Below are 18,063 nucleotides of genomic sequence, written 5' to 3'. Positions count from 1 at the left end.
TGAGGGGAGGTCCAGGAGGAGCTGGGAGAATAAAAAGAACAAGCTGCAGAGCAATCCTCTACAGTGGCAGGAAGACAGGATCAGGTAGGAGGATGAGTAGGACTACTCTGTGGCTGCTGGCCTCTCTGGGCTTTGCCTCCCTGACTAGTCTGGCTGATGGAGCTCCTCTGTAAGTAGATGTCTGTCTGATCTACCAATAGTCCCTCTGGCACCCACAAATGAACCAAAACTGAGTTTAATAGCTTGTTTTGTTCAGTTTGTTGTCATTAAATTTACACTACATTTATATTAGATTTAAAATCAGAAACAGTTTATTGCCAGGTACAGTTAAAAAACCTCACAGCACCAGATATTTGTCTTGATCTCAGCTGCAAGATGCAGAGTTAAGAATACAAAAACGGTGAAACAATAACAAGGGTAGCCAAGGGAATTTTTTTGCTGTATTTTATTAAAAGCAACATCAGGATAATGAATTCTCTGCATTTATAATCATCCACAATCAGGCTGTTTAATTTAGTTCCATTTTGCTTGTGTCTTACATAATGAGGAGCTGTAGTCCAGTTTGCAGAGTGTTATTTAAGTCAAGGTAATGTGGTGTTTCAAAATGCTGCCAGTTTGTTGGCTTGAATTTTGTTTTTCAGTTTGCATGGTGAAGAGGTTTGGTAGGCACAGCAAATATTATCAAGAGCCATGGTGAAATGTTCTATTGATTCTGTGTTGGATCTTCATCAAAATAATCAATAGATCACTCATTTAGTTTAAAGTTCATGCTGGAGCAGTAGATCCTTATCTGGGCAGATATTTCTGTTGTGATTTGGATGAATTGACCTGTGACTTGGGACTCTCCTTGCAAGATAAACGAAGAAATTTTGAAGGTTCACAAAACAAAAGCAGGATGGGAGGGCCCCAATTAAAAATTTAACATTCAATGAAGATGTCACAAGCAGGATTTGGCTCATATAAGGGATCATTAAGCAACATGGATAGAAATAAATAGTATAGTTTATACAAACAGTGAAAACACACCTATACATAAAATGTGTACAATTAAAAAAGTTTTATAATTAAATCAGTACATCTCTAAAACAACAACAACTCCACAGGCAGGTGATGTCTGCTCCCAACCTGCTGCGAGTAGGAACAGCAGAAAACATCTTTGTGGAGTGTCAAGACTGCACTGGAGGAGACATGAAGGTTGATGTTATTGTGATGAACCATCCAACCAAAAACAAAAGGCTGGCAACAACATCTGTGACTCTCAATGCTGCAAACAACTTTCAACAGTTCGGACAAATAACGGTAACTCCAGTATTCTTATGTACATGATACTGTTAACAGACTTATTTTCTATCATGGCCTCAAAGAAGAGATATAGGATCCACTGATGTTGTATCTTATCATGTTTATTTTAGGTCCCTGCAGCAGACTTCAGTAAGGATCCCAACATGAAGCAGTTTGTCTACCTGCAAGCTCAGTTCCCTGACCGACTCCTGGAGAAGGTCGTCTTAGTGTCCTTCCAGTCTGGGTACATCTTCATTCAGACAGACAAAACCATCTACACCCCCAACAGTAAAGGTGGGTTTAGTACTAGATCAATGCTGAGGAACACAAAACAATGTGTGTGAAAATATCACTGCATACTGTAAAGTTAGTATTCTATTACCTAGAAAATATTTTATGCTTTATTTAGATGAGTTTGACTTTTTAAAATAATTAGTACACTGTAAATTGCAGTGCTTCTTTTCGTAAGTGATAAATAGTCAAAGTCAAAACAGTATTGAATCTCCACATGACTCAGTATGAATACATTACTGATACAAAAACACTTTGTCTCTTTCAGTTCATTACAGGATGTTTGCAGTGACACCACGCATGGAGCCTGTAGAGAGGGATGAACAAACCCAAACTGATGCTTCTATTGCCATTGAGATTGTGGTATTGTATTTTATCTCTGACGATCACAGAATTTAATGTAAATTGCCTAATCTCACTAACCCTGCCACTTACTGTAACAATGAATTCTACCTCAAAAGGAAGACAGAGCGTTTAAATACAACTTGATCGAATTCATGAATTGTAGGCAAAGGTCTTCTTTAAAACACATTTTACTAAAATAATCTCAATGTTAATCGTTCAATGTTGTTGATTTTTAGACTCCCGAAAACATCATTCTGCCACTTGATCCAGTTTCATTGAAATCAGGGATCCACTCTGGAGATCACCAACTTGGTGAAATTGTCAGGTAAACATGAATTCAAATTTGCATCTATAAATTATGTTTTCAGTTTGGTAACATGAGAAACTGCTAAATTAAATTAGCAGAATACACTCCCCTTCAAAAGTATTGAAACAGTGACGTCAAACATTTGGGTTTGACATCAAAAGATGAACATTTTTCTCATTTTTTATCTTTTGATGTCAAACCCAAATGTTTTCAGGCTACAGCCAAAATAAAAGATCCAGACAGTAAATACAAGCAAAAATTAAGGATCTGGCCTCACTCTAGGAGACACCTTTCGATTGTGCAAATACAAGCCAACTGATAAATTCATGAATCATAAATTAAGGCCAGCAAAGATAATCATGAATATAAAAGATGTGATATGAATGAGAAAATTGTTGTTTAAGCTGTTTGCTAATAATAGACCAATGTGATTATTTTTAACTATTGATTTATATTTTTACATTTTGTTAGTAGTACTTTGTTGGTAGTACTAGTATTACACTGTACTTAAATTATATAGTAGCTAATCGAAAAAACAGAAAAACACTTAGCTTACAGTAGAAGTGGAACTGGTGTGGTTAAGCCTTGAAAAAAACAACAGTTCATTATCCCTTTTTGTAACTCTTAAGTGGACTATTTGGTGGGGGGGTGATATACACAATCAACATAGTAAGTGTGGTGCACTACAAAGTTAATAGGGAGTCATTTCAGATAACTGACCTTTAGACTAAGTCAAACTACTGTGGCAAATGGTCTGTGGTCATATATTCAACACATAGGTATTAGATTGATGTTAATATTCTCATCTTTAGAGTGAATTGTTTTGTAATTTTGTATGTCTACTATCATCTAAATATTAATTGCACATCGACCGATAAATAACAAAACAGAAGGATTCATAATCCACATGAATTAATTTGGTGATTTTACATTGTGTGTATGTGTATTTCTAGTCCTGGACTATGGAAAGTGGTGGCCAAGTTTCACAGCAACCCACAGCAGAGCTACTCTGCAGAGTTTGAAGTCAAAGAATATGGTATGTCCCGTTTTCGTTTAACTCTTACTTATACTTAGCAGTATGTAGTACTAATGTACAAAACAATAATATATGTAATATACAAAACATGTATAACAATCAGTTGATCTTTAATTGATGTTGTTGTGGTTGGCGCCCAACAAAATGCATTTTATTTTACAGTGCTGCCCAGTTTTGAGGTTAAACTGACACCTACAAGCACATTTTTCTACGTGGACAGTCTAGAACTCACCATCAACATTAAAGCTACGTATGTGGAGTTTTGTTTATTTTTTGTTATTTTTTCTAGTTTGTTTGTTGCTTTACATATTACTTTAGAAATCAGGACTGATAATACAAATACAAATAATATGTTTTTGGAGTGCTTAGGAGTTTTAACCTGTTTAATTTGATGTTTTTAACATTCAATTTGGATTACTTTTTCATGTCCACTTCTTGTGGTTGTAGGTATCTGTTTGGTGAAGAGGTGGATGGGACCGCCTATGTGGTGTTTGGGGTTATTAATGAAGGTCAAAAAAAGAGCTTTCCTGGCTCCCTTCAGAGAGTGGGGGTGAGAACAAACTTACATTTGTAACATATTTATGTCTTTCAATGTGACAGTTCACTGAACATTTTGTCATATGCAGTGATGTTTTACAGCTTGGCTTTCACCAGCTGTTAAGATTTCCTGTTTTCCCAACCTTTAACACATCAGTTAAGCTGTTCACTGACTGTAATTCTTAACTGTATTTCAAAATGCATTTTTGTATTATTCAACTTTAGATTGAGAACGGTAACGGACAAGTCACACTGAAGAGAGACCACATCATTCAGACCTTCCCAAAAATCCTTGACCTGGTGGGGAAACCCATATATGTAGCTGTCAGTGTGCTGACAGAGAGTGGTAAGAAAAACAGAGTGTGTTTGTACCTATTCAGTTTTTATACTATATTTGTACAGTAGACATTCAGGAATCAGCAACTCAGAGGCTTTACTAAGTACAGTCATGATGTAAAGTATTCAGACCCCATCACTTTTTGCATATTTTACTACATTGTAAATTACATTAAAAATGGAAAGAATTGCATTTGTTCCTAAGAAGTGATAACCAATAAGCCATAAGAAAAACTTCTTCTTCTCTTTCGGCTTTTCCCATCAGGGGTCGCCACAGCGAATCATCCTTCTCCACCTCACTCTATCATGGGCATCTTCTACCCTAACACTAGCCAACCTCATGTCCTCTGTTATAACATCCATATATCTCCTCTTTGGTCGTCCTCTTGCCCTCCTGCCTGGCAGCTCCATCTCCAACATCCTTCTACCAATATACTCACTATCCCTCCTCTGAACATGTCCAAACCATCTCAGTCTGGCCTCTCTGACTTTGTCGCTAACACAGGCAACGTGAGCCGTCCCTCTGATGTACTCGTTCCTTATTCTGTCTAACCTGGTCACTCCTAAGGAGAACCTCAACATCTTCATCTCTGCTACCTCCATCTCAGCCTCTTGTCTCTTTCTCACTGCTACCGTCTCTAACCCATAGAGCAGAGCTGGTCTCACCACTGTCTTGTACACCTTTCCTTTGAGTCTTGCTGACACTCTTTTGTCACACATCACTCCTGACACTTTCCTCCACCCGCTCCAACCTGCCTGCACTCGCCTCTTCACCTCTTTTCCACACTCCCCATCACACTGAACTGTTGACCCCAAGTACTTAAACTCCTGTACCTTCTTCACCTCAGCACCCTGTAACCTAACGCTTCTACCTGGATCCCTCTCGTTCAGACACATGTATTCTGTCTTACTACGACTGACCTTCATGCCTCTTCTTTCCAGAGCAAACCTCCACCTTTCCAGCTGTTCCTCTACCTGCTCTATACTCTCACTGCAAATCACAATGTCATCCGCAAACATCATTGTCCAGGGAGATTCCTGTCTGACCTCATCTGTCAGCCTGTCCATCAACATAGCAAACAAGAAGGGACTCAAAGCTGATCCTTGGTGTAGTCCCACCTCCACCTTGAACTCCTCTGTCTGACCTACAGCACATCTCACCACCGTCATACTTCTCTCATACATGTCCTGAACTAGTCTGACGTACTTCTCTGCCACTCCAGACGACCTCATACAGTACATACAGCTCCTCCCTCGGCACCCTGTCATACGCCTTCTCTAAATCTACAAAGACACAATGCAGCTCCTTCTGACCATCTCTGTACTTTTCCAAGCAAAAATGGCATCAGTGGTGCTCTTACGGGTCATGAAACCATACTGCTGCTCACAAATCTCCACCTTCTTCCTAAGCCTGGCTTCCACTACTCTTTCCCACAGCTTCATTGTGTGGCTCATCAACTTTATTCCTCTATAGTTGCTGCAGTTCTGCGTGTCACCCTTGTTCTTAAAGATCGGAACCAGAACGCTTCTCCTCCCCATAAGAAAAACATATTCCTCAAAAATATGCAAATGAAAAACGAAAAACAAACATTTCTCATTTACATGACTATTCAAGTCCTTTGCTGTGGTAGATCACTGCTTTAATTTATTTGAGGTGAGTCTGAAGCCTGAAGACACTTTCTCACTGCATGTTAAGACAAAAACTAAGATGTTCTCCAATGATCTCTTTTTGATTAAATAAAAAAAAAAAACAACTACAATTAAATCAATTCTGTGTTAGACTTGTGGTAAGGCACTAATTATTTCTAAATCTCTGGGTGTTCCAAAGAGCACAGAGCACTACATTTCCCCAATATATATGGAAAAATGTATCTTAAACCAGATAAGTACATCAGAAAAGCCATTACATTTTTTCGTTGATCCATAGAAAAGTGGACACCTGTAACTTACTTTCTTGTAATCCTTTTGTGTGTGTGTTTCATAGGTGGTGAAATGGTAGAAGCAGAGTTGAGAGGTATCCAGATCGTCACATCACCTTACACCATCTCCTTCAAGAGAACGCCCAAATATTTCAAACCAGGAATGTCCTTTGATGTTGCGGTAAAGAACTTTTTTTTCTTTTAGTCTATATCAGAACATTAACTAACTGTACAAAGATAAAAACATATATATATATATATATATATATATATATATATATATATATATATATATAAAACATATATATATATATATATATATATATATATATATATTCTATCAGGATATAATTTTTATTTTGAAAAACCACAGTAACGCTTCCTTAATAACCAAACACTCATGGATTTGAATTATGATGCTAGGGCAGATCTTCCCAAACAGCTATTGTATATTTGGAGACAAACTCATCTAGTAACACTGAAATAATGTTTCTTTGACGACAGGTTGAAGTTTTGAATCCTGATGAAACTCCAGCACAAGGTGTTCCAGTGGTGGTGGAGCCAGGTGCGGTGCAGGGCATCACTGCAGCCAATGGCATGGCAAGGCTTACTGTCAATACAGTGGCAAAAGATCCAACGCTGTCAATCACTGTAAGTCTCCAAAATATTTTTTAAAATGTTTTTACTTGTTTGACTAAAGTAAACTCAAACTTATATTAATCCACATTTGCAGTCCCGAAATCAATGGAAGCTATAACACAATTCACAACCCTGCAGTTCCGTGGGGAGTTTTTCTACACACTACACACACATACTTTAGGTTCTACTTAAGTAGACTTAAGTTGCCTTTAAGTAAAAACCAATGTGTCTTTCATACCTGAAACATTTTGCAAATACATTACAGTAAATTTGTATATGTTTTGATTTAATGGTGACTATACTTACCCTGTGTGTCTCGAAATTTAGGCAAAGACCGGTGACCCTCGTATTTTAGCGGAAAGACAAGCAAAAGCCACCATGGTAGCTTACCCATATACTACCAACAGCAACAGCTACATCCACATAGGTAAGGAAAACAATGAAATAACACCAGATGGTAAACAAGGTGGTGACAAACATCCATGTGCCATGCACCTCATCTTTTCAGTGTACTCTTTTTGCAGGTGTGGATACGGCAGAGCTTGAGTTAGGCAACAATTTCAAAATCAACCTCAACCTTAACAAAGCAAATCAAGACAATGATATCACCTACCTGGTGAGAGGTGTTTTCTACCTGTGCAAATATGAACATATTAACTATATCTGATAGGGTCAGATATTTACACAGATTTTGTTCAAAAACTGATGTGTAAATTTGTTCACTTAGATCCTGAGCAGAGGTCAGCTGGTAAAACATGGCCGCTATAGGTCAAGAGGTCAAGTATTAATATCCCTGAATGTTCCCATCGCCAAAGAAATGCTGCCATCTTTCCGAATCATAGCCTACTACCATCCAAGTAATAACGAAGTGGTGTCAGACTCTATTTGGGTGGACGTCAAGGACTCCTGCATGGGCTCGGTAAGACAGACACGAGTTAAACTAATCAAATGAACCAACAATGCACACAGAATTAGAAAGATAGTTATCCACCTGTATTTGAAACATATTTTTATGTCCTGCATACAGCATGTGACAGCTTCGACTAATTAATAATGTCTCATTTTTTTCTTTCACTTTAGCTGAAGTTAGAATCTACAAGACCTGCTCCATCCTATGAGCCTCGCAGGATGTTTGGTCTGAAGGTCACTGGAGATCCAGAGGCCACAGTGGGACTGGTGGCAGTGGACAAAGGTGTCTACGTCCTGAACAACAAGCACCGCCTCACTCAGAAAAAGGTAGTTTCTTTATTCCATATCAATTGTCAATTTTCTTCAGGTACAGATTAACACATTAAAAGATTTGGTGAATGTGCTCAAGTGTGTTAGTCTGTAGCTCCAAATAACAAGCAACATACTTTAACCACGGTCATTGTCTGTTTTGTATTTCTGTTTCCTCAGGTGTGGGACATTGTAGAGAAGTATGACACTGGCTGCACACCAGGTGGAGGGAAGAACAGTATGAGTGTATTTTATGATGCTGGGCTATTGTTTGAGTCCAGCACTGCTTCTGGCACGCCCTACAGACAAGGTAGCCAGCAATCTACTACTGGTTTGATTTTATCCAACTTTCCAGAGTCCCTGGGCATAGAATTTATTAATGTAGCAAAGAGAAATTACCAATAAGTAGGAGTGGATGTTGACCTTCTGGGTCCAAGTTTAAATATATTGTTTCTTTTTTGTGTTATCGCTTCCTTAATAAAATTGTGATTATCTTTCTCATACCACTAAAAGTCACTGAGATCTAATTTTTTCATTAAATGGTTGAAGAGTCATAGAAATGTGGTTTGATCTATTTCCATGTTGGCTTTAAAGGAAACCATGGTGGTAACCACCCGAACTGATCATGGTTCCTTCTGTTCTGTCACAGTTTGCAATGATAATAGTTTCTTTTTCTGTTCCTGTTATGCAGAATTGAAGGGTTGGTGTAGTATTGTTGGGTTAAAGATCTTGTCTGTGTTGCAATTCCAGAGTTAAAATGTCCAGCTCCCAGCAGAAGGAAACGAGCCAGCACTATAATGGATGTCACAACCACCTTAGGTAAGAACAACATCTCTAAACTACATGTAGTTAGTCTCTTCCTTGGACATCTCGAGTCTCTAACTTTCAGTCATGTGCTACTATCGGTGGATACATACAGTAAGAAGATGAAAGCCTTTATACTATAATATTGGCCTGTGTAATTAAAACTAACTTGACTAGAACAATCTAATCTAATCTTTAAATCTTTTTACAACTTCCCAGTTCCAATTTTTTCTTGTACTCTATTCATTCTCACTATGTCTCTCCACAACCCTCTGTTTTTCCAGTAAGCAAGTATGAAAATGAACTACAACGTGACTGTTGTTTGGATGGCATGAGGGACACTCCTCTTTCATACACCTGTGAGAGGCGCAGCGAGTACATCCTGGATGGTGCAGCCTGTGTTGAGGCATTCCTGCACTGTTGTAAGGAGATGGCAACCCAACGAGCTGAGAAGAAGGAGGAAAACCTACAACTAGCTCGCAGTAAGAGACAGGGCCAAAGGCTGATGATAAAGGCTAGGGTGGTTATTCCTGGTTAAATTGCTAGTTATAAAACAATCAAAGTAGTGACCTTCTAAATAATATTTTAGGTGAGGAAGATGATGACAGCTACATGGACAGCAATGAAATAGTTTCTCGTACCAACTTCCCTGAAAGTTGGCTGTGGTCAGACATCAAACTGCCTGCTTGCCCAAGACAAACCCCAAACTGGTGAGGCAGTAGAAATATACACACAAATAGTACACTAATAACTTAATTGTGCTTTTACCTTCTAAGTGAAAACACCTTTTCACTCTACTTTTTTTAGTAAGTCAACATTTTTTACGAAAAATGTTCCCCTGCAAGACTCAATCACAACCTGGGAGTTCACTGGTATTAGTCTGTCAAGAACTGAGGGTGAGTGATTAAAATCTTAAAAAGTCTTTTGTTTTAGCTGAGTATCTATAACCTTACACCTCCTTCATCCCTTACGTATTTTTTTTCTTTTTTTGTATAATCACTTGTTTTATCCTTCTCATCTTTAAGGAATCTGTGTTGGCGAACCACTAGAAGTGATTGTTCGGAAGGAATTCTTCATTGATCTCAGACTGCCCTACTCTGCTGTCCGTGGAGAGCAGCTAGAAGTGAAAGCAATCCTCCACAACTACAGCCCCGACCCTGCCACTGTAAGTCTGTGTTACTCTGCTCTGTTGTTCCAGAGTTGCATATATCGTGACCATTTTCAACAAAAAAGGAAAAACAGCACTAAGTATTGGACTTATATATAAAGTGAAAGAAAAATGAAAAATGAAACCCTTTCTCCAGCCTTCGAGAAGTGTAACAGTTCACATGGTGGGGTTGGTGGATCTAATGTAACTATTTATTATGACCCTACAGTATGTAGCTGTTTTGTAATATCTTTTTACTAGAAAGCCCCAAAACGTATCTTTATGTGGAGAAGTACTGTCAAAACCTCTTGTTATTGAAACTCATTGAGCAGCACTGGCAGCAGAGAAAGTTTGCTTCTGAAACCTATTTCTACTTATTATTAAGTTTTTGAGCATTCCTATATTGTAACTTCATTATGATGACTTCCTGAAGTGTAGGGTAGAGTGTATGGAACAGATTTTCTGTAAATGTACACAATAATCAACATATTTAATCAGCATCTGATCAACAAACACCCTCTGTTTATCCACTTTTCTCGTTTTCAAGGTGCGTGTGGATCTAATTGAAGAGGACAACTTGTGCAGTGCAGCTTCTAAGCATGGAAAATATCGTCAGGAGGTTAAAGTTGGGCCCCAAACTACAAGATCTGTACCCTTCATTATTATTCCCATGAAGGAAGGAGAGTTCCGCATTGAGGTGAAAGCTGCTGTTAAAGACTCATCTCTCAATGATGGAATCAGGAAGGTGCTGCGGGTGGTGGTAAGCTTTTTTAATGCTGGAGTGGATGGGTGGTGCAACAAAGAACGGGACCAGAATCCAGTTGAAGACAACTTTCTTTTGATGTTAATGTTACTTGCAACATGATGGATGTGATTGGTCGGAACATAATGTTTGTCACGTAACGGACGTTTTTTCAAGCTAAGGAAGCTTTTTAGGCTAAAAGCAACATCTTTAGTAATATTTCCATGTTTATGTTCTGCCTAAACCTAACCCACATCTTTATGCCTAATCCCACTCAAATTGCTTTGTTTACACCAAACAGATAGGCACATTAAATGTCAGAATATGTTGTTTCTCTTTGGGGTCAAGAATGACACAGTATTCTGTGCAGGCCTAGTTAATCTCAGGAAAACATCCATTGACAGTGATCACCAAATTTCATTATGATAAGTCAAGATAGGAAAACAGACATCTTTTGGGGCCCTACTTTTTATAGATTGAAGGAGTTGGACAGTTGGACTTTTGCTCTTTATTTAAGCAAGATCATCATAGCCTAGTGTTTCAGCTAACACCTTCGTCGGGTGACAAACAACAATACTTTTACCACTATTACTACAGCTATACTTGAAGAGGCTTTCCAAAATAAACTGCAAGAAAAAACATGTTGTATTTGCTTATATACCTTTGTATAAAGATAAATAAAATTAACTTCTCTGGTTCTCCTGTTGTTTTTCCAGCCTGAAGGTGTACTGGTTAAATCTCCTCAGGTTGTAATCCTTGATCCGAGTAAAAACGGTGCAGGTGAGTGTTGACATGGCTACATTTAGTGGAAAAATGTTTTTCATGGGTACACCATGATGAAAAATTATAAAATAATGTCATCATCATTTTATTATTTTCTTCCTTTAGGTCACAAACAAGAAGAAATTCTCAACAGTGGTATTCCTAAGAAGGATTTGGTTCCAAACACACCTACTAGCACACAGATCTCTGTAACAGGTTAGATGTAATGGTATATTAAGACATGTTATATGATTCAAGGTGAATCATATTACTGTATAATGATCATCTTGATGTTTGTGGAAGTTGTTTACATCTTAATTTTGCTCTTTCTTTCCATCCTGCTAATTTCAAACATTTTGTTTTTTCCTTTGTTTTGCATGCAGGGAGAGAAAATATATCTCCATTGGTGGAGAACGCCATTAGCGGTGCATCAATGGGTAGTTTGATCTACCAGCCATCAGGCTGTGGAGAGCAGAACATGATCCACATGACTCTGCCTGTCATTGCAACCACATATTTGGACAAAACCAACCAATGGGAAACTGTGGGCTTACAGAAACGCAATGAAGCCCTCCAACACATCAGCACTGGTAGGTTCACACACAGTATTTACTTGCACAGATACCTGAAGCTATATATATAAACGTCCTTATGACTGCATTTATTACATTTCTAATTTAGTAGAAGTGGTATCATAAGACACAGTGTCAGTCAATGTGTGATACCTAGCCCCATAGTTAACGCCAATGAAACGTAATTAATTTCATAAAATGATCTGAATGCAACACAGAATCATGTTGTCTACTAGTAATTTTTAACAGGATTGTCTCTTTCTTACAAAAAAAGCTATTCACAAGAAGAATTAATTATGTTGTCATAAAAATGTTATACATAAAGGATTTAAGTGTGGAATTTAATATGACATTCCATAATAGTCATTAAAGTTTTTTTTGTTTTTGTCCAGGGTACAAGAACGAGCTTGCCTACCGTAAACCAGAAGGGTCTTTTGCTGTATGGGCCAATCGCCAAGGAAGCACTTGGTGAGGAATTCAAACATGTATGAATTCATGCATAAATGTTTTCAATCCTCCTTTAACTTAGAGGTTGACAGTGTGACAATGGATGTAGCATTTCATGTGCAAATAAACTAAACTAAACTACTACCCATCTCTTCTCCGCTCTAAGGCTGACTGCCTATGTTGCCAAGGTGTTTGCGATGGCCAACAGCCTGGTAGCAGTACAAAATGAAGTGATCTGTGGCGCTGTCAAGTTTCTGATTCTCAACGCACAGCAACCTGACGGCATGTTTAAAGAAGTTGGAACAGTTTCTCATGGAGAGATGATTGTACGTTCTCTGATTTCATAAACATCAGTCTTCAACCTAATGCTAAAAACAAATAAATTAACTACATTTAACACTAACATGACTATAATCATAATTCTATCATTAATAACATGTGTTTGTATGTACTGTAGGGTGATGTGCGTGGCACAGATTCAGATGCCTCCATGACGGCCTTCTGCCTCATTGCTATGCAGGAATCACGCACACTCTGTGCTGCCACCGTTAATGTGAGTAAATCATTTTCACTTGTTTGAGTCTCTTGTGACACATTAGTACCGTAAGTAACAAAAAACAAAGTAAACAGCAATTCCATTTTATTTCATTTCTATTTCTATTGCTGTGCAGCTTATATATGCTGCAGCTGGCCCCAGTTAGTTATGAGTCAACCAGCTAGGTAGAAATGTGCTATGTAAGTGCAGACCATTTACTGATGTAATTAGATATGAAAAATGCTAAATATTATCCTAGGAAATGCTTGCTGAGGTGTTGAACTGTAAAATCTGATAAATCAGTATAAATATTTCACAGCAGCTGTCTTGGTTATGAGGCACTCATGCATGAGGTAGTAATGGTTTCACCCATTAAACAACCATGTATGTTAAAATCCCTGCTATGTATCTGTTTTCCCATTTTACTGAATCCCTTCTATCCTTTTATCTTTTCCTTCTATGCAGAGTTTACCAGGCAGCATTGAAAAAGCAGTGACCTACCTCGAGAAGCGTTTGCCCAGCCTCACTAACCCTTATGCTGTTGCCATGACATCATACGCATTGGCCAATGAAAACAAAATGAACCGAGACATCCTCTACAAGTTTGTTTCCCCAGGTGACATCCTATAACACTACAGCAAACCAGTCAAACGTCTTCTGATACCTTTTGTAAACTCCTCACATCGATTAACTAATTTTCAGTCGTCATTCTACTATTATCAAATGGAAAATTATTAGTGAAGTTTCTCAGAAGTTCAGCATAGTAATAAAATCTTATGTGTCGCTGTTTTCCTCAGAGCTGTCCCACTGGCCTGTACTTAAGGGACGTATATACACGCTGGAGGCCACTGCTTATGCTCTTCTGGCTCTGGTCAAGACCAGGGTGAGTACATACCCGTGGTTAATGCCACAGAAAGTATGCATCATCCATGCACTCCTCATAAGAGGCTTTATGAAGAGAACACAAAAGTCTGAAATATGTATGCTATGAAAAGTGTTTGGCTCAACATCATGGACGTTTAAATCATTTCTGGTAGCCATAGTATTTCATTATAACAGTTTCCTGCCCCTCTGTTACCATCTATGTCATTTTGAAGTCTGAAATATGAAAATTCAACCAAAGTGACTTAAATGTGGAAATAACCTATACATTTTGTTATGTCAGTGTCTTATAAACAGCAGGCTTTGCACATCCGCAAGTGTTCATTTGACAATAATAAAGAAGAAAAAAATAATTCATGAGCAACCTGATATTAATTCTGCAATTATGTTAATCATATCATTGCAAAACAAGGCCAATTTTTTTCCTTTTGTCTTGTGTTAATAAGGACTTTGAAGGCGCCAGACCTGTTGTGAGATGGTTCAGCCAACAGCAGAAAGTGGGCGGAGGCTACGGATCAACTCAGGTAACACAGGACATTGTCCATGTCCTTTACCTCAGTCTGCATTTAGTACAGTTACAATTTAATCAGTTAATCTGGTTTGTAACATCTTTTTCTTGTTTTCTGATACACACTCTTGTTCCCTTCAGGCTACTATAATAGTGTACCAGGCAGTGGCAGAGTACTGGGCCAGTGCTAAAGAACCAGAGTATGATCTGAACGTAGACATTTTGTTGCCAGGCAGGTCCAAGCCTGACAAGTTCAACTTCAACAGGGAAAACCACTTTGGCACAAGAACATCTAAAGTGAGAACAAACATATATGAACGAATAAAAAAACAACGTATGATGGCTTATTGACATAATCAGACTTTGTTACTTCTGCTAATCCCTGTGTGTGTTTGTGCATATTTTAAAGATCAATGATATAAACCAAGATGTGAAAGTGACTGCCACTGGCACAGGAGAAGCAACACTGACAGTAAGTAAAACATATTTTAATTCTGCTGTGTATAAATATTTCCATAAAAAGACTAATAAGATATTTTAATTTTGTGTGTGTTAGATACTATGAAGATGGATACTGATGTTATAGTAAAATGTAATGTCTTGTCTATGTGACAGATGGTGTCGTTGTATTACGCTATACCCAAAGAGAAGGAGAGTGACTGTCAGAAATTTAATATGTCCGTGACACTTCACGAAGGTAATATGAGGCCATATGTCCTTCTGTTTGTCTTTATTTGCTGACACTTCATCAGATATCTTCATCAGGCATCCAACATAAAACCTATTCGAAAGAAATGTGCGGGCCATGAACCCACTACCACAAAAAAAAACATTTTCTTGTATTTGTGTGTTTTATTTCCTATCAGCTTGACCTCTCAATAAATAAGTTAATGTTCACATCATCTTTCTTTCTTCCAGAAAAAATGGATGAGGAGGAGAAGATATACAGGCTGACAATAAAAGTTTTGTGAGTACAATCAAGAGTGTAAAATGGAGTGAGACAGTAACATGGATTTATATCGGACATTATATAACCAGCTAACATTAATACCCTCACTGTTTACATAGTAACTGTCTGTTGTTTACCATCTTCTAATTGTTTGATTCAATTTTCTGTGCAGATATAAGGACAGGGAGCGTGACGCGACCATGTCAGTTTTGGATATTGGCTTATTAACTGGATTCACCCCCAACACAAATGACCTGGACTTAGTAAGCTTTTATACATATTCACATACAAATGTGTGTTACTCTCTGAAGTTGTCTGACAATATATATGTGTATGTTTGTGTGTGTGTAGTTGTCTAAGGGACGTGCCCGCACCATCGCAAAATATGAGATGAACACAGTCCTGTCAGAAAGAGGCTCACTCATCATCTACCTGGACAAGGTCAGACATCAGTGTTTCATCTTATCCCCTTTTCTCTCCATCTTGTCCTCTGTTTATCTTCACTTCACCTTTGCTTTACATTTCTCTGCAGGTTTCTCACAGACGTTCAGAGGAGATCAGTTTTAGGATCCACCAGAAGTTGAAAGTTGGCGTGTTACAACCAGCTGCTGTGTCAGTCTATGAGTACTATGACCGTAAGTCTAAGACACTCAGAAAGCTGCTTCTGTTTTTTTCAAGATTACAAATTCAAATTGATCTCAAAGCAGATAATTTTTACATTTATGTAATATTTAATTTACATTTTCTGGTGCACTGCATTTAGCACAAGAATATTTGTATCTTTCTTTCTTCTTGCAGAAACACACTGTGTGAAATTCTACCATCCAGAGAGAAAAGGTGGACAGCTGCTGCGGCTCTGTAGAAATGATGAATGCACATGTGCCGAAGGTAAAAATGTCCATTCTGAGTTTGTATGCAGTCACATTTGAAATTCTTGAACGAAACATTTAACTATCCAAAATACCTGAAATATGATTTGATACAGCTGCACCCGTTGTGTATTTACTTGTATCAACTGTGTATTTCCAGAGAACTGCAGTATGCAGAAGAAGGGCAAAATCAGTAATGATCTGCGCACAGCTAAATCTTGTGAAAGTACACCAACCAGCAAAATAGATTTTGGTAAGTGTAACTGGGCTGCATTTTTGTTGCACTTTGATCTAAAGCGATGCAAGAGAATGTCTGTGAAAGTGCAAAGATAAGAAATTTAATAAGCAAGGGTGAAAGTGAGCAAACAATCTGCAACTTGTCTGTTTTCAGTGTACAAAGTGAGACTGGAAGGTTTTACAGACAGTTTGTCCACTGACATTTACACAATGCGAGTACAGCAAGTCATCAAGGAAGGTTAGTATTTATCTTCTTTTAAATTTAATTTAATAAACTTGTTAAGCCTGGAATACTGTATGTGGAAATGCCACAGTAGTGTTTTATGCTGCATCTTTAACTATGTTTTTAACACTTAAATATCTTTCTAATCCCTTTCCTGCTGTTTTTTGGTTACAGGAAGTTCTGATGTTGGTCCTGAGGGTAATGTCCGTGCATTCCTCAGTTATCCACACTGCAGGGAGGCTTTAGATCTGGGGAAAGGCAAAAGCTACCTTATCATGGGAACATCTAAAGATATTCACAGAGATGAGCAACATAACTCGTGAGTTTGTTTTGTGTCTGTGTTCATATGTATGGGGTGAGCAGCTTAATTTTTTTATTGCTTTCTATAAATTAAAGTAAATCAAAGGCAGGGGAGGGGGTGGTAGATTTTCCTGTTATGTTCCAGTGTGTTACAGTTAATTGGCCACATAAAAACCCACTGTGTTTTGTTTTCACAGATATCAGTATGTGCTCGGTGAGAGAACCTGGATCGAGTACTGGCCCACAGACGCAGAGTGTCAACTTGATCAACACAGACCTACCTGTTTGGGCTTGGAGGAGATGGTGCAGCAGTATGCACTCTTTGGATGTCAGCAGAAGTAAAACTTAAAGAAGTAACAAGTCTCTTTCAAAGTGTTTTATGTAAAACTGCTTCTTTATGATTCGACAGTTACAATGTGTGTGCTAATTAAAATAAAATGGTCATAATCTCTTTGTCTGTGTCATTTTCATTTCTTAAACACCCGTGTCTGGAGACATATTATGTGGTCGTGGAAAAGATTAACCCAGAAGGGTCAAATATTAGGCATTAAGCAAAGAAAACATGTGAGATTGCTGAAACTACTAAAACTGGGTTAAGAACTGGAAGGATAGTGGGCAACCATCATCATCGAGGAAGAAAAATTATCAGAAAAAAATCTTGAATCATCGTGATCGTTGATCACTTAAATGTTTGGTGAAATATAATTGTAGGAAAACAACAGTAGAACCTACAGCCACTATTATTAATAGTGAAAGTGAGAGCATTTCCACACGGACAATGGAAACTCAAGGGATTCAAATAAAATAAAAACTAAACAGCTCTGTGGCCTTAAGAAAACCACTTGTCAGAGGCTAATCAGAAAAAAAGGCTTTAGTTTGCTAGGGAGCATAAAGGTTGGATTTATTCTTCCCTGAAGGTACGGGCATATTCAAAGATGACAACGTCAGGATTCATTGGGCTCAGATTGTGACAGAGAGGTTAAGGGAGCATGACACATCGTCGAGACCTTGACCCCATTAGGAATATTTGGGATTTGCTGGAGCAGACTTTGTGCAGCAGTCTGACTCTCCCATCTTCAATACAAGACCTTGGCAATCTATCATTAATGCTACTATGGACAGGAATAAATGTTGTGACATTTCAGATGCTTATTGAAACAAGGCCAAGGTGAATGAG

At 38.1% G+C, this 18,063-nt stretch overlaps 1 protein-coding gene across 1 annotated transcript; it reads left to right on the top strand.

Moving 5' to 3' along the window:
- Positions 1-30: 30 nt before the first annotated feature.
- Positions 31-17,336, top strand: LOC113162367 (complement C3-like). Its single transcript, XM_026360452.1, has 43 exons — positions 31-169; positions 1,104-1,299; positions 1,413-1,575; positions 1,841-1,935; positions 2,154-2,242; positions 3,178-3,260; positions 3,423-3,510; positions 3,708-3,810; positions 4,023-4,143; positions 6,118-6,233; positions 6,557-6,703; positions 7,019-7,118; positions 7,216-7,307; positions 7,419-7,610; positions 7,772-7,927; positions 8,090-8,219; positions 8,660-8,728; positions 8,998-9,195; positions 9,303-9,423; positions 9,521-9,609; positions 9,739-9,878; positions 10,408-10,620; positions 11,319-11,382; positions 11,491-11,580; positions 11,748-11,954; positions 12,329-12,404; positions 12,550-12,709; positions 12,841-12,936; positions 13,384-13,534; positions 13,716-13,801; positions 14,247-14,324; positions 14,450-14,605; positions 14,718-14,780; positions 14,924-15,005; positions 15,227-15,275; positions 15,430-15,520; positions 15,609-15,698; positions 15,790-15,892; positions 16,056-16,145; positions 16,287-16,379; positions 16,518-16,601; positions 16,761-16,905; positions 17,084-17,336. Exons 1-43 carry the CDS (start codon positions 93-95, stop codon positions 17,226-17,228), a joined length of 4,977 nt encoding a protein of 1,658 aa, XP_026216237.1. The 5' UTR covers positions 31-92; the 3' UTR covers positions 17,229-17,336.
- Positions 17,337-18,063: the final 727 nt, after the last annotated feature.

The sequence above is a fragment of the Anabas testudineus genome, chromosome 1, assembly GCF_900324465.2.
Source record: "Anabas testudineus chromosome 1, fAnaTes1.2, whole genome shotgun sequence".
Taxonomy (NCBI): Eukaryota; Metazoa; Chordata; class Actinopteri; order Anabantiformes; family Anabantidae; genus Anabas; species Anabas testudineus.
The sequence above is the reverse complement of the archived record's forward strand: the minus strand, read 5'-3'. Positions and strand labels throughout refer to the sequence as shown.

What these genes read in the sequence shown, in the direction of transcription:
- LOC113162367 (XM_026360452.1), top strand. Translation starts at nt 93, where the DNA reads ATGAGTAGGACTACTCTGTGGCTGCTGGCCTCTCTGGGCTTTGCCTCC. An exon ending in ACCGCCTCACTCAGAAAAAG is followed by an intron (nt 7,928 to 8,089) that starts GTAGTTTCTTTA and finishes CTGTTTCCTCAG; the next exon opens with GTGTGGGACATTGTAGAGAA. An exon ending in TCTGTGCTGCCACCGTTAAT is followed by an intron (nt 12,937 to 13,383) that starts GTGAGTAAATCA and finishes CCTTCTATGCAG; the next exon opens with AGTTTACCAGGCAGCATTGA.